The sequence below is a fragment of the Parambassis ranga genome, chromosome 3 (assembly GCF_900634625.1).
Source record: "Parambassis ranga chromosome 3, fParRan2.1, whole genome shotgun sequence".
Classification (NCBI taxonomy): Eukaryota; Metazoa; Chordata; class Actinopteri; family Ambassidae; genus Parambassis; species Parambassis ranga.
In genome coordinates, this window is record NC_041024.1 from 3,147,660 (window position 1) to 3,170,908 (window position 23,249).

The 23,249-nt window shown below is 42.9% G+C and overlaps 3 protein-coding genes across 3 annotated transcripts in view; 1 reads left to right on the top strand and 2 right to left on the bottom strand.

Moving 5' to 3' along the window:
- Nucleotides 1-14,067, bottom strand: part of ddb1 (damage-specific DNA binding protein 1) — a 37,994-nt gene extending 23,927 nt beyond the window's left edge. The window contains exons 1-12 of the mRNA XM_028401658.1: nucleotides 13,892-14,067; nucleotides 12,867-13,015; nucleotides 12,653-12,769; nucleotides 12,224-12,445; nucleotides 11,754-11,868; nucleotides 11,516-11,613; nucleotides 7,631-7,789; nucleotides 6,267-6,350; nucleotides 5,551-5,667; nucleotides 3,324-3,426; nucleotides 2,554-2,629; nucleotides 2,364-2,472 (exon numbers count right to left, since the gene is read on the bottom strand). Of these exons, the coding sequence (XP_028257459.1) occupies nucleotides 2,364-2,472; nucleotides 2,554-2,629; nucleotides 3,324-3,426; nucleotides 5,551-5,667; nucleotides 6,267-6,350; nucleotides 7,631-7,789; nucleotides 11,516-11,613; nucleotides 11,754-11,868; nucleotides 12,224-12,445; nucleotides 12,653-12,769; nucleotides 12,867-13,015; nucleotides 13,892-13,952 (1,410 nt within the window). The 5' untranslated portion in view covers nucleotides 13,953-14,067. The remainder of the gene's footprint in view (nucleotides 1-2,363; nucleotides 2,473-2,553; nucleotides 2,630-3,323; nucleotides 3,427-5,550; nucleotides 5,668-6,266; nucleotides 6,351-7,630; nucleotides 7,790-11,515; nucleotides 11,614-11,753; nucleotides 11,869-12,223; nucleotides 12,446-12,652; nucleotides 12,770-12,866; nucleotides 13,016-13,891) is intronic.
- Nucleotides 14,068-14,314: 247 nt separating this feature from the next.
- LOC114433597 (cilia- and flagella-associated protein 70-like) lies at nucleotides 14,315-20,746 on the top strand. Its single transcript, XM_028402239.1, has 24 exons — nucleotides 14,315-14,423; nucleotides 14,727-14,913; nucleotides 15,031-15,114; nucleotides 15,233-15,301; nucleotides 15,625-15,809; nucleotides 15,917-16,081; nucleotides 16,154-16,248; nucleotides 16,378-16,444; nucleotides 16,647-16,784; nucleotides 16,977-17,111; nucleotides 17,185-17,270; nucleotides 17,386-17,446; nucleotides 17,522-17,704; nucleotides 17,806-18,069; nucleotides 18,166-18,299; nucleotides 18,420-18,535; nucleotides 18,631-18,783; nucleotides 18,922-19,028; nucleotides 19,115-19,270; nucleotides 19,385-19,546; nucleotides 19,625-19,714; nucleotides 19,805-19,906; nucleotides 20,283-20,330; nucleotides 20,631-20,746. Exons 1-24 carry the CDS (start codon nucleotides 14,385-14,387, stop codon nucleotides 20,727-20,729), a joined length of 2,925 nt encoding a protein of 974 aa, XP_028258040.1. The 5' UTR covers nucleotides 14,315-14,384; the 3' UTR covers nucleotides 20,730-20,746.
- Nucleotides 20,747-21,110: 364 nt separating this feature from the next.
- On the bottom strand, nucleotides 21,111-22,520 carry LOC114433598 (transmembrane protein 138-like). The gene is made up of 5 exons (XM_028402240.1): nucleotides 22,493-22,520; nucleotides 22,237-22,432; nucleotides 21,994-22,165; nucleotides 21,802-21,877; nucleotides 21,111-21,223 (listed from the first exon to the last, which is right to left on the bottom strand). Exons 1-5 carry the CDS (start codon nucleotides 22,518-22,520, stop codon nucleotides 21,111-21,113), a joined length of 585 nt encoding a protein of 194 aa, XP_028258041.1.
- Nucleotides 22,521-23,249: the final 729 nt, after the last annotated feature.

The window sequence follows — 23,249 nt, forward strand, 5'->3', positions numbered from 1 at the left end:
TTGCTCAGTAGAAACTAATAAAAAAAAAAAAAAACATAATGTGTTAATGGAAAATATAAATGTCAAGGAATGAGGCCTGATTAAAAGAAACTATGAAGAATAAATGTCCAGAATTTGTCTGAACCCAGACATCAAAGCCATTACTACTCCTGCAAAAGTGCATTTGATTGCATTTGTATTGCACACATCCCAAAAGAGGCGTCTGACTACCTAGTAAAAGTCCCTCGGGTTAGGGAGAAACACAAATGTAATATTGAAAATGTAATAATGTAAAAAGGGGCAGGGCCGTTCAGCACTGAAGAGGCAAGAAGAAGAAGGAGCTGAAGGAGCCTCATTAACAGACTGCAGCAGGTACAAGCAACAGTCAAGACTATAAATGGAGGAGGCAAACTGTTGGGAGGGGGGCACACATTACATGATGCGGTGATGAGATGTGAAACTAGCACGTATTCAATAAAGAAACCCTAAAGAAATCCTTAGAAGGACTCAGTGTTTTAAATCACAGACAGATTTTTATCAATCTTATAAGACCACTGCATGACACACTATGCCACGTGGATCTGATAAACTTTGGTACGACGTCAAGTTTGATGTGTGGACATTGTACGATGACCATTTACTAAATCGCGGGCGATCACAGGTTACGACGTATGTCAACATGCGAGGAGGAGGAGGACGTGGATGCGAAGTGACAGGTCGTAGCAGCTGTCACACTGTGAGTCAGTCAGCCTAAATTTCTAAGACCATTACAATTTTATCTCAGCTTGTCTTTGGTCACAACGACCGGCGTGGAACCTGCCTCACAGTAAGACCACTGTTTTAGAGCCACGACCAAAAACATCGCCTAATTCTATACAGTGTAAACCGGCCATTAGTGTGAAAATGATCAGAGATGTCAGAGATCCTAAAAACAACTAAGCAGGGTGACTTTGTCACATTAAAAAAATAGTTTCAGTGCAAACCATCAGGAAGCAAATGTGATAAAAACATGAGCATGTGAGCAGAAAACTGTGTTTTGCAGGTATGAGATAACCAAGCATATGGACCCCCCCCCCCACCAAATATCAAAGTAGTTTTAAATGTGCTGCATTCTGTGCCTAAATTAGAGCTAATTCATTATCTGAGAAGCGTGGATGTATGTACAAACGTTTCGTTTTTAATCCTTCCAAGACGTACTGTGATTTCAGTGAACCAGCTCACCACTGGAGACTGCACACTCCAGAATGAAGTACCTCAGGTTAATTATAAACTTGGTAAGCAGATGTGTTGGCACGTGGGCACCAAAAGCATCTCTTTGAAGTCGTGTTTATGTCCAACTGTTCCGTGCCCCACATTCAACGGTCTTTTAGCTCTGGCTTCATCTGCAGCTCGCCCCTCCTACCTTAGGGTTAGGGTTTCTTGATGCTCAGCATTGTTTAAGAGCTGCTTCTTTAGATTTTTTTTTTGCACTTTTGTGCTGAGGTGGTAGTGTACAGTTTGTTTACTAGAAACTGTTGCCTACAGTTATGCTATTGCAACGTTAATTAGAGCAGCAAAGCTGCGCAGACACCGAGTCTGTGTGCAGGAAATAATGAGCCAAAACAAGGCTAAAAGCTGCGAGACCTGCTTTCTTCCTTATCGGATTTAGCACTGTAAATAATTCTTTCATGCTACATGAAGCCATTTGATGCATTATTGTTATAAGAAATACTGCTGTGTGTACAATTTCTCATGCAATTATCATATATTTAAAATAAAGTGTTTTCAGTACAATGACTTAATGTTCGCAGCACTATCTGTTGTAGTGTCTTTTACAAAGTGTCTTTGTCTAAGTGCAAAAAAGCAGGAGTGTGTAACAGACAGTCAGATGAGACATCATGTAAAAATGCCTTTAGTGTAAATATACCAACTGTGAGACACCAGAGAGTCAGCAAAATGTTCCAGCATTAAAATACAAGCAGGGTTGCCATAACGACCTAAAGATGTATGGCTGAGGGTGGAACATTTGGCACAACTCCCAGCTGGTTTTATCCTCATTGCAAAAAAAGGCAGGCTGAAACTTGCATTTAAATGAAGTGCAATATTCATCTCAGGCAAGTGTAAAATACATAAAGTGCTTTGGTGCTCTTTACTTCCTGGACTGCCCCCCTTCCCTTCTACAATTATGCATGATTCAGCTGGAGCAAAGTAAATGTTTTTAAAAGGCATAAGGCCACAATTGAATAATTCAATTAGAAGATAGATATTCCTACTTTGACGTGGGAAAGATAAAAAATACTGCAAGTCAGCTTATTAATAAAAACATGTACATCTGAAGCCAGGTTTTGGTGAAGCACACTGCCATCCGTGCAGAAATGTGTGTGTGCAAGCCTGCGTATACTAACTTGAATGAGCTGCTGGTGCGCCACATTGCCACAGTAAAACGTCTGCTGGTTGTCCACGAAGCCTGGAAGTTCAGTCTCCTCGACTTCCTCGCCACTCAGCATCAACACTCTAGGGAAAACACACACTTTTAAAAGTAAGATACGTGCATTCTGAATAGACTGCTTATCCGACATGCTGCACAGCACTCACCGTGTTTGACCCACAAACGACAGCACCAGCATGTCATCCGTCTCTCTGCCTGCCTCCGAGCGCAGCGGCCACAAACCTTGAGGAGAATTGAACAAAGTGCGATTGAAAAAAAACTTTCTGCAGCATTCAGTGAGATAAAAGGAATACGATATCCAGTACGGTACGCAATCCTTAACCTTTCCATCTGTCAAATGTTAACATGTTGGGAGATGTACAGGTTGCAAATCCATCTCAGAGAGCCATCAATTGGTTAAGTGAATAATTACCTCAAATCAAGACTCAAGGGGCAAGAGCCAGCAGCTGAGACTTTCAGGGCAGAGATGGTCAATAAACAGCTGAAGCCTAACGAATGCAAGCAGACCTTAACTGGCTCGCGTGTCTCATTTAAGCATCTGCGAACAGTCCTTTGAGAGGAACCTCATTTTCTGGGATTAAGAGTTGACTGCTGCAGCTAAAACCTAAAGGGATTCTTCAAATTGACTGTTTAGTACAGCAGACATTACAAAGCACTTTGCTTTGCTAAATTAAAACTAATGTCTTCAAACATAACCTTGGCATCTTTCCTGATCCTTCTGCCAAAAAAAAAAACCTGTGACATCCAAACCATCTGCTCACATTGGATGTGCAACAGCTGGCATCTTGGCCAGGTAAGGCTGACAGATGTGCAGGTTGGAGTGCTTCTACTGTCAAGTCTGTGGAGGATTAAGGTTCAGAGAGAAGGAAGCTAGTGGTCGAGACGCAGATTTACAACACGAGAGACACAGACAAACCTTTGATTCCCGGGAGGTCAATGCTGGCATGCTCGTGAATCCCAATGCCGTTGCGGATGATCCGAAGAGAGCCCTCTTTGAATGCACCTGAGCATGTCACCAGCTGGAAGCGTCAAAGAGGGACAGAGAGGATTGGTATAAGATCAAAGGCTCTGATTTCTTGTTGACCATTACTTATAAGATAACTTCATAGTGTATCCCACATATGTAAAAAAAAAAAAAAACCCTGTACACTGCAGTCACTCCTCACTAATGATTGATAACTAATTGCTCAGGGTCTGGACTCAGGGACGTTAGTTTGGCTGCCACTTAGTCTGTCTTAGTCTCTCTGAATGCAGAGTCCAACGTTTTGATGACCCCAGTAATTATCTCAGTGATTATTTCCTCCATTAATTACTGAATGGTTTAGTTCATAAGATGTCTAAAGGCAAAACATGCTCAATTTACTGTCAAATAAGCCAAAACAAAACAAGAGAAAACATTAACATAAATGTTCAGATACAAAAAAATGGTGTCTCTTAAGGCTGATTGATGGTACCGCATGTCAAGTAGCAGATGCAGTTGCAGTCAGTAATGCTATCACTTGTTGTAAAAGTAACGCTACAAGCCGTAGTAACATCAGCATCAGTGCAGTGCCGGTTCATAATGGGGATTCTCTTGAGTGTTAAGATCCAAAGCCCTGAAGGAAAACAATTCTGCTGTCTGACTGGAGAGCACCAGTGCTGTTTATTCATCCAGACACGGTACACTAACAGGATTAATAGCAGAGCCCACATAATCTAAGCCCCTACCACCTGCCATCCAAAAAATGTCAGCCTAATGGAAATACCCAGGATGAACCTGGCAGCCCACCTCACTCCCCGTGAGCATGCTCTGAAATGCCCTCATACACACTCAGCCACACTCTCACGGGAGTGAACGCATCCTGATAATCCTGCACATAATATGTTTGTGTTATTTAAGCGGGTTTTATCAGTCACAAACCCTGACGGGTTTAGCAGCTCCACATCTAAGAACACACTAATTTTCCAGCTTTGACTGCACACCATGCTGGCATGAAAGAGGTCAGAGTTGCTTTTTGTTTTTTGTTTTTTTTCATCCTGCAGCTTGTGAATGAATGCTCCACTGTCTTGGAATGTGTCTGCACCAATTAACCAGACCAAATGCTCCCTGGATTTGCAGCAAATGGCAAATTAAAAACAATTGCGGTTGGATTTAATTTTGGACCTCAACAGACTGAAATGAGCTAGAATATATGGATGAATACAGTTAAGTGGCTGTTTGTGTGCTGGTCTGTGCCCGGGAGAGCGGCTTAGCGTTCTAGTGGACCGGTGCCTTTGGAACGGCATCCAAGTACCCCGAGGCCTGGTGTCAAAACCCTGCCAAAAACTGCACTGTATCTCTCTCTCTCTCTCTCTCTCCCTCTCCACTCCAGTGTTTCATCTTCCTCCGTCTGAGCGATTCAACACAAAGGCGGACAAATGTTCAAATCACAAAAATACGTCTGTCAGACTGTAATATTTCTGCCATCAAGTGAAGGCAGAATAATTCACGTCTCCTTATTTCTTTTCAGAGACTCCACCTTTTAAACATTAATATGCATTACAGGTCGTATCGCATTATATTCAGAATGCAAACTGTTTGACATTTGATGAAGGTAAACAAACCTAAGTACACAGAGGTGCTGAAGATGATTGATTGTAAGGACAATAGAGAGGAAGCAAAAAAAGACGAGGTCTTCACTGTCAGTTTTAAAGGCTGTAAATATTATTAGAGGAAATTACATGCGCGGCGTTCCGCCTCTTTGAAATGGAACAAGAAAGCCCATTTAAGTTTGCATACCAGAGAAGCATTTAAACATCAGGTGCAGATGGAGTTAAATCATATCTAAACGCAACTGGGATACTAGATGCATGCTAATGTGAGGTGAGCAGAGGCCACGGGCAACAAAATAAATAAGACTCAAGGAAAGAATATCACCCAGAATGCATTGTACTCTGTTGTAGAACACTGTAGCTGGATTCTGCTGAGAAATAATTTGTTTACATGGTTGAAGAAATTGCTGCACAGGGAGTCTGTGAAGGCTGTGACAAAAACAATACTAAAGAGTAAAATATAAATGGAGGCTCTGCACAGGACATGGCGTGTTCAGCAGACTGTTAAGTGTAATAACCTATTAAACACTACCTCCGACCAAATTAACACTCCTCTGTGATGGAAGGTTTACCTGGCCTTGACCCTGTCTCTCCAGATCCACCACACACATGTCCACGATGGGCCCCAGATTGGTGAACGTCTCCATCACTACCACATACGAGCCCTGGTCGTTGCTGTCCACGTTCAGCTGCAGAGAAGCAAAACCCACTTTATGACCACATCATGTGCAGATCACACACACAGACACAGATCATCAGTCAATTCTGCATAGAGTTTAAAACCCTTCTAAAACGGAGCTGTCACCGGCGACAGAAATTGACATGCGCTGTTCAAACTACCGCAGCTCTGGTTATGGTCGCACTATTGAAAAAAAGCTGAGAAACGGCTCTTTCGATCGCTATTACATTCATTACGGTAATGACCACATTGCGTGTGTGCCAGGGGCGGGAGTTTTGTGGAGCGTAGGAGAGTTGATCTAAAATAGTTTGAGTTTAATTTTTGTAATCTCTTGTTGTCTTGTTGCTGCACATTTATAGTTGTTTATAAAGAGAAATTGATGAAAATACAAAATACTTTTCTTGTTATTACTTGTTCTGAGCATTTATAACATAATAACAAATATGTGACAGCTTTTGAAAGTCATATTTCATCTGTCAAGAAAAACAAAACATTTTCTGACAGAATCATTAAAAAAACAGAAGGCGAACTGTTAGAATTATAGTAGTGAAAGGGTTAATAACATCAAACAATCTCATAAAGACTGACCTTTGTTCTCTCACTGCTTACCTTCACTAACTGCGAGTCTCCCAGCCTGGAGCCCACAAACACCACACCATTGTCCAGGTAAGTCAAGCACTCAGCGATAGAAGTCTGTCAATGGAGAAAGACACAAATCATCTCTGGACCATGTCCGGGATGAAGGGATTCAAACACAAATTAACTGATTTTTTGCTCTATTACTTCAGAAATCTTTTGGGAACAGAAGCAGATTCATTTTCTCTAAATCAAGTAATAGTTTCAGTTCTCATCTCCAACTCTTGTCTTTTACTCTAGGGATGCAGAAATTTGATTCACAACTCATTTTGACCAATTACTGATGCCAATGTTTGCACATATTTCTTCCACCTTGCAGCAGAGAACATCACGTCTCTGTCTCTCTTAACATATTAAGGTGACTCGTTAGATTTGTAGCAGTGAGGCTCCTTCCTTTGTAGCGATAAGTGCTAATAACAACTCTGCTGTTATCATTATCATACATTATACAGTATTTTAAGGCACAGATTTTAGGCACTAGCTGTTAACGTTGTATACTAATTGGTTAGCTAAAAATAAAAAAATTTGCATCCCAGCAAGTAAAAGGTCACCTAAAAACAATAGTGCTTGGCTAAAATGAAATGAAATCAAAATGATTTTTATGAAGGACAAGTAAGAGGTTTCCATTCTTCTGAAATGACAGTGTTGGTCTACTAACTTTTTAAAGAAATGCAACTACAGTCTGAACTCTGACACATAAATGAAGCTTTAAAACTCAGCCGGTGAACACCGCCTCACGCTTTTACAAGTTATTATTGATACCCAATAAATACAGCTGCTCCTGTCTGACATTTTAATGCAGAGCTGCTCCTGCGTGTTGGTGCTAACAGTAAAGTTTAGAATTATTTGAAAAACAATCACTTCATAGCTCTGCTCAGTCGTGCTCTGCCTGATCCGTTTTCAGCCTCAGCACCTTTCTAAACTACTTGGCAAGTGGAGGAAGGGTGCTGCAGACTAAACGCCGTCTGTCTTACAACATACGATGTGGCTTTAAGCACAGTATTGAAGTAAAGTCGTGGTCTAAATCACCTTTAAAGGGATAAGTGACACCTCGGTAAGTAAGCAACAAAGAAGTGGGATCATTTTTTCTCATCCTTTCTACAAGTGTAGACAGATCCATTAGCTTCTGTCAGGGCCATAAACCATTAAAAAGTCAATTGGAACAAAAGCACAGCACTAAGGTACCGACAGGTAAAGAAAACCAACCAGAAAGAAAAAGGCTGGTCGAACCGAGGTAGTGAGAAACAGATGGGAGAAACGCCAGAGGGGAGAAAGAAGGTGGATAAACAAATTGAACAGAGATAAAGACATGCAGGGACTAAAGATGAATGAACAACCTCTCCGAGGAGCTCCACGTGTAAGTCTTTGAGCGCCACGGTGCCATCCATCAGCTCCTCCTTCTCCAGCAGCAGCATGAATAGACGTCCCTCCATGTCTCCCAGCAGGTAACGTGAGCCGTTGGGGTCCACCCGGTTGTGGCAGACAATGGTGCTTTGCTGCAGTGGAACACACACAAATGTTTCAAACGGCAGTCACAGTGGAGGTCAAGGCTGCAAAGGCTCCTTGAATCCACATCCTCAGCTCATAAATAAAACACACTGCATGAAAAAAAACAGCACAGCTATAGAGAGCTACCTATTCTAGAGACCTTCTGTACCAGTAACCTTTACATCTAAAGAAATGATCCATATAATTTGTACTCCCAGTAATTAGTCTATTTTATAGTTGATTTTATTTCATCTTTATTTATTGCCTCTTCTTTAACTATGTTTTAGATATGCTTTAAAAATGCCTAGAACTTTTAACACATTTTTATCTCACTTTTTAGTTTTTAAATGGTTAAACTTTTTATATGTCATCGGTTTTAGTGTCTTAATGTTCAGTTTTTTTTGTCCCGTTTTAGATTTTATTTCCATTTTGCCAGACTTTCCTCATTTTACAAAAGTAGGTAATCTCATCGATGATAACGTTGGTCCCTGTTTTATGCTCTGTTTTTAACATTTACACAATCGAATGGGTTTTGTCTCTCTGGGAAACATTTTGTGTTAGTGCTGTTTGTACTGTTGGACAACCTTGTCTGAGCAGGCTTTGGTTACATGCAGGTCTGCAAGGACAGCAAATGGGGAGGAACAGGCAAGCTAACGTTCAGATTAACAGTGTGCTTGTCAGATTGACAGAAAAGCCGTGGCACGTATATGTATAAATGCAGGCTACACCAGAAGCCCCAAAACCTGGGTCATCAGACGGGTCTGACGTTTTAAAACCATCACTTACATTTGATAAAGATTTGTAACCAAGACACATGTACATCAAAAAACTTGTGTGCCAGCGCTCTCTGGAGGACAACCTGTGCTACAGCAGCTCTACTTTTGTATTAGCTGAAATATATCTATGGTATTTCTTTACTGTAATATCTCTATGATACCAATGCTTGGTCCTGTAAGGCAGGCTGTGGGGCTGCTTAATCAGACTGAAGCAAGAAGGACAACCTCCACTGATGCCTACTGTTGTATCCACTACGTGGGTGTGAACAAAGCTCCCTTTTGGATAGTGTCGGGGTCATTCTCAGCTTTCAGACCTAGTAAGCCTTTTCTCACACAACATGAGCCTCACCAAAACATCTCTGCACTAGAGCTGCAGAAGGGCCGTCCGTCTCCATTATAACCACAGGATAAGCTGCCCAGCTGGCTACAATAGTTTTCCCTAATTGGAATTGGCATTAAAACCCACCTAGTGTGACTCAGCCTGCTCTACTTTTCCTTCAAAAGACGATTTGTTATTGCCATTGTCTACCGTACAAGCCAAGTTAATTTCTCACTTGGCCGAACCTTGACAAAACCTATTTCACTATCCTCCAGTCAGCGGCATTGTCTTTTTGTCAAAACTGTGGATCCACTCATACTGTTACAGCTTCCTCTAGCACTCCTCTTGGCTGATTGGCAGGTAATTCGCTTGTTAGAATTGTTAGAAAGGCAAAACAAGCCCACTAGACCACCACAGACCACTCTACCAAGAAGTATTTTATGAGCCTAGACAAGCTGGCTGAACCTTTATTATGTCTCACAGTCCCTTCTCACTTCAGTGCTCCGGAGTGACAATTTATTAATTAGCTGCCAAAAAATGTAGCTTTACATAAAATGATATGCTTCTGCGTATTTTTGACATTGCTGAAAGCTCAATACAAACATTACAATGAACTTTATCTTCCTTTAAAGTATCAATAGTCACACAGAAACAACAGATGCCCCCCGCTGGGCCGTGTTACTGTGAAGCTGTAATCAAGCAACAGCTTTCGAGGGAACTGTGAAATGGGTAGAGGCTGTTTGAGGACGCAGATATGAGCTGCTGATGAGACGACAGAGAGCTTTAGTAGCATTCGATGCCATCAGAGCGCCACATTTTTCATACACAGCTAAACAACCTCACAAATGGAACAAGCAGGAATGACTTAAATGAAGAATGCTTCTTTCCCCGCTCACATGCAGACAGATTTATTTCCAATTTATTACACCAGCTATCAGTATCGAACTTAAACAAATCACCGCCATCATGACTTATAAGTGAACAACACTAGAAAAAGTGTATTGAACAGGGAAACACAGCCGGAAAATTAGAAGCAGCAACAAGCATTGAACAACAATTTGTGATATTATGTACGATCAATAACACAATTGGTACCTATTTGGTCACATTAGCCCTGCCACTTATGTGTTCCAAAGCTCTTGTCACAAAGGCTGTGTGAAAGGTGCTGGCAACAATCACATAGACGGTCTGCACAGCGGGACGCGCTGCATTACATTACATTACATATCTGAACACAGAGTGAAGGTTTGAGTGCAGATTGCAGCAGGATTACAACAGCTCTTAACCCTGACACACAAGACGATTTCTCAGGAACTGACCTGCTGTCGTCACCAAGCAACTCCAAGATTTTACCTCCTACTAGAAAAGCTGCAGGGGAACACTACGAAAGTCAGAGTTTCTACTAAAAATGTCTCACAATAACGGCGGCATCCATTGGAGACATACATTTTTAAATAGCAAGCCATCTAAAACACAGTGTAAAGTGTGATAGCCTGTATTTAATCAAAATAATACACACAGCAAAGCATGTTCAGAACTAAAAACAATGTCAAAATACAATTTCAGTCATAGGTTTGTCTCACTCACAGACTAGACATATTGATTTCTGGATAAGAGAATATCTTTACCCACGACTTCCTTCTTCTACCAATGTGTACTTTCTTTATGAAGCGTGAATGTGGCATTTCTGCTTGAATCTTTAAATTCTTAAGTTTCCATTGAAAACCTCCTGCTGTGTGTCTCTGAAGACTTTCATGCACCCAGGTCATGTTATATCCAAGAGTCTAAAAACAAGACTCATGGCCTAGTTTCATATAACTGTGCTATGACTTCAGTTGCTTTGTTTTTAAACTCTTAGATAGTCTTACAGCGTCTTTGAACGCAGCACAAAACGTGCATATAGCTGCCAGTAGTTCCTGAGAGGACATGTTTGTTCTGTATGACTGTGGTACGGCTACATATATACAGATGTAGTCTCTTAACAAGTCAACTGGGGCCCCCCACACAGTTGCAGAGAAGAATCAAAAACCTCCGTAAACAGTCAGGGAATATTCTGACATATCGATTTCAAGTATGTCACTTTACGGTGTTATCTGGCAGCTTACATGTCAGCTGCTGTGAGATAACTTTTCCTAAATGTCATGAGTGAAATCATAGAAAGTTTGATTGCATGAATCAACCCCCATATCTGATCGATAAGCCTCTTATCAGCGTAGTCAATAACTCTAGTTACAACATCTGTTTCAACATTTTGGAAAATAAGCTGTGTAACTCCAAACCACAAGCTACACAATCTGAAATGATCTTTCTAAAATGTATGAAGTCATGGCAGCAAATGGCAGTGAGACAGGAGGGAACATTCTCTAATTATAGAAGCACGAGGCTGTTGGAAGAGCTCCTTTGGGCCCGGAGCAAAGCAGGAGTACACTAAAGGCAGTGGTGTACAGGAGGCTTAAGGCATAATAATGACAAGGGATAAAAACACACACACAACCTGTATATGCAGCTTCACAAAGCTCACAAGAGATCAAGAGACAGGTCACACAGGTGCATATTTTCACAAATAACTATACCTATACTTTGATACTTTGATAAACACACGTTTGAAAACATTTTAAAATGTATTTTGATGTCTTTACCTTGATAGTGGGTGGTGCAATGGCCAAGTATTTGTCTCCATTGTGGTAGGTGATGGACTCTTGTCCTATGATTATAGCGCCACCAAATGGCTCAGGCACTAAAAATACAAGCATACAGCAAAAGAAGAGAGACGGTAACTTTCATCAATGTATCAATTACTTGTGTTTTCTGTTCAAATAAACGTTTCTCTGTGTTATACATTTGTTGAATAGTTTAAAAATAGATTCATTGGATTACCTGGAATGACCATAGATGCCTCTGCCTCCACGTTCTCCTGTTTCCAGGGGCCCTTGTTGAACTCCTTCTCCCTCAGAGAAACCTCGTAAGTCTTCACGTGGCGTCCCTGGGGATCCTACAATGCACAGCAGGACACCATTTTTGCATTTTATAAGTAGCACATTCATGGAGTGCTCTGTTTTAATTTGGGTAGAGTCATAGTTTACAGAAAAAACTTGAGAAAGTCCTTCATCAAAATCGATTGATAATCCAAGATAGCTTTGTTGCCGTCTCTTTTCTTATCACTTCTCTTCGTGTCTCATTAAATCAGTTGCATCTGTGCACATGCCACTGAGGTATTTGCATGCACTAAACAACACCTTGTTGTTTAACTGGCGCTTCTTGTTGTACTGGAATGTGATCGTCTCGGCTGTGACGAAATTTAATGGAACAAAGCAATTAAGAAAAACACTGAAATCCTCCCACAGTACCTGGTAGATGAAGCAGACAGTTGGGGCCTGACAGCCATACAGGAAGTGGACATCGATGACCTGCAGCTCCTCCAGTCTGATGTTGAAGGCCTTGAGCTCGCGGTTATCCCGGTCGAGTGGGATCACTTTGAACAACCCGTCATACAGCCTCAGGCCAATCATGCGGCATTCTGGGTCCACAATTCCAATAATACCAGTTTCTGACGGACGTCCGATGCGGTCCTGCAGAAGAGGAATCCATTTTGAGACGTTTAAATCCAAGGACAAAGTTTTTTTTTATAGTGAAATGCAGAAAATCTTTACAACATAGCTGCTGAAGGAGTGAATTAAAAAAGATCTTTCTTGATCACATTCAACTGATTCCTGACTTGATAACTTGCTTGATTGCTAACGTACAATCCAGCAATAAATGATTGTCGTCTCACTCACCTGCACATTGCCATGAGCACGGGTGATGATGTCAATGCTCTCTCCATTCTGTTTGTATTCTAGGATGCAGGCGTTGTACTTGGATGTGAGAATGAACAGCAGGTCCTTGCTCTCACCCTGGGAAATGAGGACAAGCCAACTGATGCTCAATATCCAACTGATGCTCAATATCCAACAGCCTTGAAGTACAAGTGTACTGACACCTAACACCTACCTTGGGCCGAAAGAGCTCCATAACAGCAATTTTGCCATACATGCCCACTTCCTTGACGGGCCGCAGCCCCTCTGCTGTGACCACATAGATCTCCAAGCGTGTGTTTTTGGCTATGAGCAGATTCAGGTCCTCCGCAGACGTGAAGTGACCTGCAGAAACACCAACACAATTCATTTGATTAATTTTAGATCACTGCAAAATCACTTGTACTGATTACTATAATTCACTGTACCTTATCTGTGACATAGCAAATATAATTGATTGATTTACAGATTTAATAGAAGACAGAGAAAAGCTAGCAAAATGTGAGATTAATGAGCAAATGTTGATGTAAGACCAAGTTATTACTTAACAAATGATCACTTGAGATACATAGCACCTAAGTATTTTTATTTATTACTTCATGTATTTACTTATTTATGTTATTTTGCATTTTAAATGTAATTTGTTACACGTTGATGAGTTTTATTTGGCATTAATCCTATCATTAGAATTTTGTTCAATTTGCATCATTGGATAAAATCGTGTTACGACCGTGAAAAGTCAAATTTTAGGCTTATATAAAGCAGAAGATGCGTCTAAATCGACATTTTTAGTTAAGTCTAGTAGAAGTTTTATCTGTGCACTACGCACGTTAAATTAAAAGACGTGAGCAGCAGTTTTATCTGCATTAAGATGGTGGAATTACGCGTGATATCATCTTGTCTGTCAGCAGACAGAAACGCATTTTAATCTGCGGTAACACGATAGGCACAACAACAGCTAACGTTACATCCAGATCGATCGAGACTCGATCGAAGAGTTCACCGGATCGGATGCACGCTAGCACGGACATAGCATAGAAAGTTAGGACACATGTGTGCCAAGTGTACGCAAGTAAACACTTGACTTAGCAAAACATCGGCTAGCGGCGGCTAAAGGCCCGTCTGAGGCACTTTTTTTAGATGTAGCGCGGGAGCCCTGCTAGCACGCAGGTGGCAAATGTTTAATCACCGCGCAGCTGCTGCTAAACAGCGGGTGTTTACCTGTGATGCAGGCGTTCACTGCGGTGGGCTTCTGGGCTGTTACCACGTAGTTGTACGACATTTTTGACAACGACAAAAGACAAACACCAAAGCAGTGTTTTAATCTCACACAAGTGCCAAAATCATTGATAACAAAATTCCCGGAAGTAGTTAGCCGAGCGGTTTGGGGTTAAAGGGTGTCCCGCTGGCTCTGCGTTAGAGCGCCCCCTTCTTCTCCGGAGGGCCAAAACACAGCAAACGGAAGTGGAAAAATTATTTTAAATGACATTAAAATAAGAAAATAACCATTAAAGAGTGACTCTACAAAGATGTGACAGAGTTAAAAAAAAAATACACGTTTAATAAAATACTAACTAATTTAAATATTTCGACATTACGTTACTCGACCACCATGTGACCGTTGCCAGGGTAACGTCCCTACACGTCTCAAGTAATAAAAGGTTTGTAGTTTATCTGCCCGATCGAGACAGATGGAAACACTTTAGTGACAAATATGGAGATAAAAATAACCGTTATCCGTGGAAATAACCTGGTAAGCGCGTTCACGTTATTTAATGTTTTAATAAAGCATGTAAACTAGACGATATTGCTAAAGTATTGCTAACGCTAGCACAATACAGTACATGCTAACTCATATATCACTGTGAATTGACTATGACTTTCTTAAAATTAAAATGCTAAAATACTTATTATTATAATTATTCATGATATAGTTAAAATGATATTCAAGTGGTTTATTTTGTATATCTTGTATGGGCAGAATAAAGTTTATTGCTGTATTTACCAGCAAAACATGTCACACTGACTGTACCATGTTCTGCCTTGGTCTTTTCAGCAGGGAAAGAAAGCAGGCAGCTTCCAGAGCTTCCTGCAGGTTTCACTGGATGGAGTGGTGCTGGGAGAGTCAGACAACAAGCAGCTGGACCCTGCGGAGGGCCGCATCGATTATGACTTTACCTGCAGCTTCCACTGCTCAAATGATGCACAGGCTTTCAGTAGCATCGCCCAAAACACAGTCATAGGTGAGTTTATCTGACAGGGATTCTTTTTAAATATTCCGTTTTATTGTCTTCTTTTAACTTCCCTGCATGCTGCTCGCCTGCTTCTATTTGACATGTTTGATTTGGGTGTTTGGTCAGTGACAGTGATAGAGGTCCTACCTGAGGAGGAGACGGATGTACCGCTGGGCCAGGCCTCAGTTGACTTGCTGCCGCTGCTGCTAGGTAGTACAAATGATCCATTTTTGTTAACCAGCACCTCACAGCCGCTTTCTGTGGAGGCAGACACTGATCACAAAGAGCTTTCCTGGCACTGTTGGAATGATTTTCTGTTTGTCTTCAGGTCAGTGCAGCTTCTCATCCACAGTTCCTCTCAGTCCATTGAACAGCTCCATCGAGTTTGAGGTTGGTTGCTTAAAGTAATTCCACTTGCTTGCTGTTAGCAGAGTGTCTATATGGTTTTATATTGTTTTAACCAGTTTCCTTTTATGCACACTGGCTGCTAAATTAAGGGAATATCTAATAGATTTTATAGAATAACTGACACTTTTTACACATTGCTCTTTTACAATGAATCAAAATCAAATTTTGTTTGTGATAATTCTTACACTAGAATTTGTTAAACAAACACTGGAGGTCACAGTCACTGACAGTCACTGGCACATTTTACTGCCTATAAACTTATAATACACAGTGCATGTATCGTAAAAATGTGGCCACATGTTTCATCATTTGTCCCCCTTCACCAGTCGACCCTGGATGTGTGTGTCAGTGTGTCGGATCCTTTGCTGCCTGAGGCCGAACTCTCAGCCTCCAACCTACTGAGGGTAACAATAGAGACGGCCTACTCTGTCCCAGAGGCATGTGGCCCTTCTCCCTGCACGTACACAGCAGCTCTGGAGGTCCCGCTGACTGCAGATGTGTGTATGATAGCTGACTAGTCCCATATCATTTCTTGTTTCATCCTCCAGCCTTGAACTTTCCTGTTTTTTTGACAATGTGGCTATACTGTTTCTTTGACTCCCAGCAAGATCAGGTGCTGGTGTTCAGTGATGGAAAGCTGAAGACTGAGGGGCAGAGGATGGACAAAGGCCGACAGAGGAAGAGGCCTCATCGAGCCATGCTGGTGCCTGGGAACCACTTCCTGCCAGAGTCTATTGAACAGGAGGACGGCCGGCTGACAGGCTCAGCAGTAACTACAAATCACAAATACACATGCAAATAATTATAAGCAAGCAAAAAAAAGTCATTTAATGTTTGACAGGATCAGGCCTTTGGTGATGAGGCAGAGACCACAAAGCACATGGTGAGCTGGGACACGGAGATCCGCTGCTTCCTGGATGCAGGGGGAACTGCCAGGTCAACGTCTTGTCTGACTTGTCATCCATTTTTGGAAACTTTGTTGGACTTATTTGGCCTATAATTGTTGGCCAAAATAAGTCCCAGATGTTAGAATATATATATATATGTTAGTGCTGTCTATTTCAGACTGCAGCAGAGGATCAGTGAGGGCAGACTGTGGCCAGTGGAGATTATGGCATCATCACTGGAAAAGGTGAGAAGTGTGTGTTACACAAAATCGTTTTAGCCTATGTTTAGCAAAAGCTAACTGGATATTTAGTAGAGTCTCCTCTTAATATATAGTCATGCATGATCCAGGGCTCAGGTAGCAGTGCTGTCCACTATGAGGCTAATGGTGCACTGTACAGGCACTGTACACATGTGAACGCAGACTGTTTACTGTTTTCTGTGTGTAGGTTGCTGATGAGAACCCACAGATCCCCTTCCATGGTGTGGCGTTTGTAGACATGGGGCGGCTGCTCTATCCTGGGGTCACCCGCATCCGAGGAGCGTACAGCATTCAGCCCTTCTCTGAGGCTGAGCTGCTAAATAAGGTCACACACACACACACACATTCATTGGTGTTTGTCTGGGTCTTGTGTACAAAATGCGACACTTTGTGAGTTCTGTTTTTGTTTCAATGGTTTCTATAGAACTAGCACTGATTGTGGGACAGCAGGTGTGATGTAAACAGTGCGCTCACTGTTAAGCCTCCGTTAAAGTGTCATTTAACCTTCTCTTAAAAGGCTCAGCGGAGTGTTAGTGTGTTAAAGAAGCAGGCTAAAGCAGCAGCCAGCCAGGCCGCCACTGGAGCCAGCTCAGCTGTTGGCTCTCGTAAAGCAAACCTGGGTGAAGGGAAGGTAAGCTTGCACTTATCAGGAGCACAACTCTGCACAATAGGACACAAACACAACACTGTATCCAGTTTTAACTCCAGTTTTCTGTTAATGGCAGGTGTACGCAGAGGCAAGGACTTATATGATAATTGAGATGGCCTTGGAAAAACCACTGATGCCATCTCCAGAGGACCAGACCAGAAGGTGGCCTGCATCTATTCTCTAACAATGCACTTCTAATATTTAGTGTCTGCTCTGCCTGACAGTGGAGCACAAATGAGGGAGGGTGTGCTGAGCTGTGTCTGTTTTATCTGTGCAGGCTGAAGGCTTTGATCCATCCCAGACCTGCCGGTCCAGCCGGTCCAAGCAGTGCACAAAGAGTAAAACATACAAAAACACACCGTGAGCCACACAGCAGTGCAGAGGTGTTCACCTGCTGAGATCTCTCCCCTCAGGCGGTGCTGGACTTCCACAGGCAGGTAGGCAGCGTGGTTCGCCAGGTTTCAAAGGAGTGTGAGGAACTGTTTGGAGAGAGGTGCAGTCCGCCACTTGACCGCAGCCCGGAGCAGGTGAAGAGTGAGCTGATGGCAGCACTCAGCGTCTCTGGGAGATACTCTGCCCTCCAGGAACAAATGAAGGTGAAAATAATCTGCATTCACCTCTGCAGGATGGAAGGAACTTGTAGAGACCCTGAAGCTGTTTTCAGTGTAAATCTGCGTGTGTGTTTTTTGTCGCTTAGGACGCAGTGGTGAAGATTGTGCGAAACAAAATGCAGCACAGCACGCCGTTCACCGACCCTCAGGAGCAACAGCAGTTCGTCAACCAGCTTCATGACTACTTGCTGCAAGCGACACACGTTGCCCTGAACAAGATTTACTCTGATGATGTCGATGATGAAGGCTCCCACAACGAAAGCCAGTTAAACTCTGCTCAACTCAGACATTTTGCCAGAGAGGCAACGCTTACTGGGAACTATCAGCAGGCTGCTCACTACTCACAAGAGGTTTAATAGTGATGCTCATTGTTTGTAATTCAATGATTTATTGTCATAACTACACATTAATGTGACTTCATTTTGTGCATATTTGTGTACATGCAGCTCATTATGAGGTACCCCAACGAACCCTCCCACATGTTCGAGTGGGGAAGCCTGTTTATGCAGACCAGAGACTACATGATGGCAGAGACCTGTTTCCACGATGCTCTGTCAATCCAGCAAGAGCATCAGCCCAGGTTATACATGCTCAACCTGAAACTATTTACAATACACATGACCCCTTTTTTAACAGAACATGGATCAGTGATTAGAGAAGTGTCCCTCATCTGTGTGTTTGCATCCTTGTGTGTCCTCAGTCTGATGATGTGCGGGGTCTTGGCTGTGAGGTTTGAGCGTTACAAGGAGGCTCAGACATTCCTAGTGCAAGCCACCAACGTAGACCCGCCCAGCGTAGTGGCCTGGACCCTGCTGGGTGAGATGGACGTCTGCATTTTTGCTCCGCTGCGCTGTGCTGTTTAACCTTTGAATTGGATCTGGAAAGTAAAATCTTTTCACATTTCTACGTAGGTTTGCTCCATGAGATCCAGGATGAATCCATCCTGGCTGAGAGAGCTTTTCTAGAGGCCACAAAAGTCCTGAGAGATGATGAAGAAAAGCAGCGAACACAGAAAGAACAGGTGGAGCAGAGGGACGATGGGAGGGCAGCCACGCCTGCACGAGGTGAGGTGCAGCAGAAGAAGTCTGTCATGTTTTATTTAACCACCAGGAGCCTCCAGAAAACAAACTCTCTCTGTCGAGGTTCAGTCTATGTGTGACCTGCAGCAGCCTAACAGTGTTTTCTCTATTTTTCCCCCTCAGACTCAGAGCACACTGAGGGTGACAAAGATCCTCGAGCTTCATCCAAACTCTCCTCCAGCATCTATACACACACAGTCCAGTTCCTGCTGCAGAACAACGCCCTGCAGGTACAAGTGACCCATAAGTGGAAAACGGTCGGCTGTGGAAAACGTTTGTTGAATTTTTGAACCTATTTAATGTTATTGTCTTTCAGATGGCAGAGCATGCTTTGTCCCATGAGCTGCTGTGCTCAGGAGATGGCTGTCACAGCATTTCCTACTTCTTTCATCTCTCCCAGTGGCAGCTGCTAAAGGGCGACTACATCAGTGCTGCTGCCAGCGTCAAGGAGGTGCTGCTTCACAGAGATCAGGTAATCCCAGCTGCCTGCTGGCTGCAGTCTAAAGAAGGGTTGAGAGTAAGTGGTCTGCCAGTGATTGAACCCGTGTTTATTCGGACCATCCCGCTCTCTCTGTGCTGTCCAAAGATTTCAGATGTGTGGGCTTTGAACGGTCACTGTCACTACCTGCAAGGGGCGTTCACTGACGCCCAGGAGAGCTATGAGCGGAGCCTCAACCTTCAGCAGCAGCCCTCGGATTCTCACATCATCCTCCTCCGCCTGGGATCCATTTACCAGATGCAGGAGAAGGTTCGCTGCTACCTCATCTGAAGCTGTTTAACTACATGACTGATGTGAACTGAAGTGTTCATTTGGTTTAACGTTCAGTTTCAGCAAGCCAGAGTCGTCTACCTGCAGGCTTGTGAACGCTCTCCATCCTGCCTGACCTGGCTGGGCCTGGGCACCGCCTGTTACCGGGTAAAACCTCCACCTTCTGGGAGCCATATTTTTTTTTCAGTTTTAGCTTTCAAAAGGAAGTGAGACTTGTTTTTGTGTCTGTGTGCACAGCTGGGGGAGCTGTGTGCAGCCGAGGAGGCTTTGACTGAGGCCACTAGTCTGAACTGCCAGAATGCAGAGGTGTGGGCTTTCCTGTCTCTTATCTGCCTCAAGGTGAGTGAATCCAGCACAACTAGCCACCAAGAAGATAACAGGTCAGGTCGGGCTTTAGAAGAGACTTGAGTGTACTGACCTCTGCTACAGCTGAACCATAACTTTAGGGGCAGCAGTGGCTCAGTGGTAGAGCAGGGTTGTCCAATAACCAGAAGTTGGTTCAATCCCAACTCCTCCCTAGTCATTGTTTTGTGTCCTTGGGCAAGGCACTTTGCCTCCAGTACACTCACTGGTGTGTGGTGCTCTTTGCTGGGCAGCCTTAAGCAATTTCCCTAATGGGATTATTAAGGTATTTTTCTAAATTAAAATTCAAACTGAATACAGACTTATTCTCTCACTGTGTGCAGTGTAACCGAACTGAACCTTTTATTCTCAGTCCAACAGAACAGAGGAAGCAGAGCTGTTTTATAAACATGCTAAAAAGGTGAGAATTTGTTTTTTTATATAATGCTATACCAAGAATATTTCCCCATTTTTCCCATTAAATATAATAATAATAATTAAAGTGAAAATTTTGAACCTCCTAGCGAGGACTTTGTGGTGCTCGTTGGTCCGTAACCTTCGGGTTTTCTATCAAACACAGACGATGTGTTGAACATGTGATGAAGATGGGTCTCAGACTTTCAGGCTCACAGACCTTACAGGTCATCCTGGTGCTCTTGGTCTAACTGTGATTCTGTATTTCTGTTTATGATAAGTTTTTTTCTGTTTCCTTGGTGCACAGTTCAACCTGCAGAAGGAGTCTCTCCTCACAGAGATGAATGAGCTGAAGGATCAGGTTCTGCTTCACAGTGAACACACAGTGTCTAATGTATTCAAATGATATTTTATTGTGTTTTAAATTGTATTAAAATACACACATTCAGTTCAGATGAGGAGTCAGTGGAGAACAAAAAAAAAAAAAAAAACACCGGATGAGCCATGACAACACAAAGCAACACAAAGAGTCTGAAAATCTGTTTAAAAATTTACAGCAACAACAAAAGAAAAGAAAAGAAAAAGGACATGTGGTGACTGGATACAATAAAAAATAAGTCATCGTCTCCCTTTTTAGGTCATTTAAACAGCAAAATAAACTTCAGGAGATGTTCTTAAACATCTTCACAGATTTTGGCACAATCTTTTCTAGTCGTTTATTATTATTATTATTCAATAAATAATTCATTAAATACCTTTTTTGTGCTCTCTCACTGATAAACTGAGCTCATTGTCTGACACGAGCAAAGACGTCTCTCAGCCAAGGTGAGTCCTCGTAGAGGCGAGGGTCTCCCAGATACTCTGCAGTCCTCTTGTAATAGTAGTAGTACAACACGGACGCTGTAAACAGGAAGCTGTGTTAGGACATAATAATCTTTATTCATAATCTTTAGCAATCTTTCTTGTTCTAATAAATGTGTACAACTTTCAGGATCAGGGAGAATTTCTCCACAACCAGACCTGCACTTAACATGAAAGAAAATCTTATTTATAAGTTTACACTCTCCTCCTGAGTCCTGTGATTAACGTTACAACAGACAGATGGGAAAGTCCCGGCAGCGGCAGAGTTTACAGTGTCATCATAATAAAAGACGCCACAGTGACTCACACACTCTGACTGTCTGGATCTTAAGGAGCAGACAAACCAATACAAACATGACGTCCTCACACACACACACACACACACACACACACAGAGAACAACAGCAACTAGACATGAAATCCTTTTATCCACTAAGAAGCTTATATGTGTATTAACATCACACACACACACACACTTGGTGATGTGATATCACTGGGTGAGGAAGAGGAGGAGGAGGAGGAGGAGGAGGAGGAGGAGGAGGAGGAGGAGGAGGAGGAACATCCTTCAACTGAAAAGCTGCACCCAGACTCTGATGAGTGAGCGCTCGCAGTCTTACCGGTTCTTTGGACCAGAAACAGAACCTGAAGGCCGTCTGTCCAGATGAATCTGTTGGTGTTTAACCAGCGCAGGTTCTGGAAGGACAATAAAGACAGCAGCAGGAATGGCCATGTTACGTCCAGATGGACTTTTGTTTCCCCCACTACATGTATCTGAAGCATTAAAAAAGCTTTTTTGTGCCGTTACGTACCATGAGCCAAGAATGGAGTATGATACTGAAGGTCAGGTAGAGAGCAGAGAGCATTAGCAGGGATCTAAAGCGCTCCAGCAGTACGGCAACCAGACCGACCTGGAACACGTAGGTGTTGAACAGCATCAACAGAATGATGATGAGGTTGAAGAGGATGCTGATGTCCTGGATGCTGTTGAAGATGAAGACGTGCGTGAGCAACAACACAACACAAAACCTGACAGCGTGTTCGGACAGACTTACATGAAGAGCACCAGCTGGACGGCCGGTTCAGTCCTCATCAGCTCGCTGAAGGAGTTGACGAACAGGTCGAAGGACAGCAGGCTGAGCTGGATCAGTAACACCAGAGAGTAGTTGCTGGTTTGGAGCGTCTCCGGCCCGAAGGCCGGGCGCCCGGGCGGACTGTGGTTCCACTGTGGATCCAACGCTGCACTGCACTCTCACACACACTCGGAACAGAAACATCCACCTGCTCGGAACAGATTGGACTGCCTCTCACTGTGATCGGCCAGATCCAGATCCAACATCAGGGCTCCATTACTTGTTGCGTTTGTTTACATTGGAGAAGAAGACAGAGACACACAGTCAGCCGCCTGGAGACCGCCAACATTCTTATTGATCCCACATCAGCAGACTGTGAAGGCTGTCTTCATATCAGCAGATCCTGTACGAGGAGACAAAGACACCTTATTCACCTCGACCTGTTTCGACCTTATTTACTCACAGGAACCAAATCAAATCACACCACTGTGAGTAATCCTCCTAGTAAGAAAAAAACAAGGTCCTCCGTTTCACTACTGTTGTTGAGTAGTAGTCAGGTAAACCTCTGCGGCCGCTCCGGCATCCTGTGTGCCAGGATCACTGGACCTGTCACACTGACACCAGGTGGATCCTTCCCATGATCCCTGTATTTATAGCTTGGCACGGCCGTAGCAGGTGTGAGAGGGAGATTAGGGCTGCTTCTAAACACCACACAACAGAGCGGAGGACTCCTGAACCAATGTCCCGGTCAGAGCCTGGGTTCAAACTGGAAGAACCTGCTGTTTTCTCATCAAATTAACTTAATTTATAACCAATAAAAAAAGGGGAAAATAATCTGTAATCTGTGTTAAACATGGAAAATCCTGTTCAAGGTTTTAAATGCCATAAATAAGTGGAACTGTTTCTTATAACGTGCATCAAAACGTGTCAAATATTTTGCTTTTCTTTGACAAACATGTGGTGTAAATTAAAAAAAGAATCAATCTTTATTTCTG

Bases quoted from the DNA above. Each gene is read 5' to 3' on its own strand.
- LOC114433597 (XM_028402239.1), top strand. From the start codon at position 14,385: ATGGAGATAAAAATAACCGTTATCCGTGGAAATAACCTG. The intron at 15,115-15,232 runs GTAGTACAAATG...GTTTGTCTTCAG, and splicing joins CTTGCTGCCGCTGCTGCTAG to GTCAGTGCAGCTTCTCATCC. The intron at 17,447-17,521 runs GTAAAACATACA...CTCTCCCCTCAG, and splicing joins GTCCAAGCAGTGCACAAAGA to GCGGTGCTGGACTTCCACAG.
- LOC114433598 (XM_028402240.1), bottom strand. From the start codon at position 22,520: ATGTTGGATCTGGATCTGGCCGATCACA. The intron at 22,166-22,236 runs GTAAGTCTGTCC...CATCTTCAACAG, and splicing joins GTCCAGCTGGTGCTCTTCAT to CATCCAGGACATCAGCATCC. The intron at 21,878-21,993 runs GTACGTAACGGC...TTGTCCTTCCAG, and splicing joins TACTCCATTCTTGGCTCATG to AACCTGCGCTGGTTAAACAC.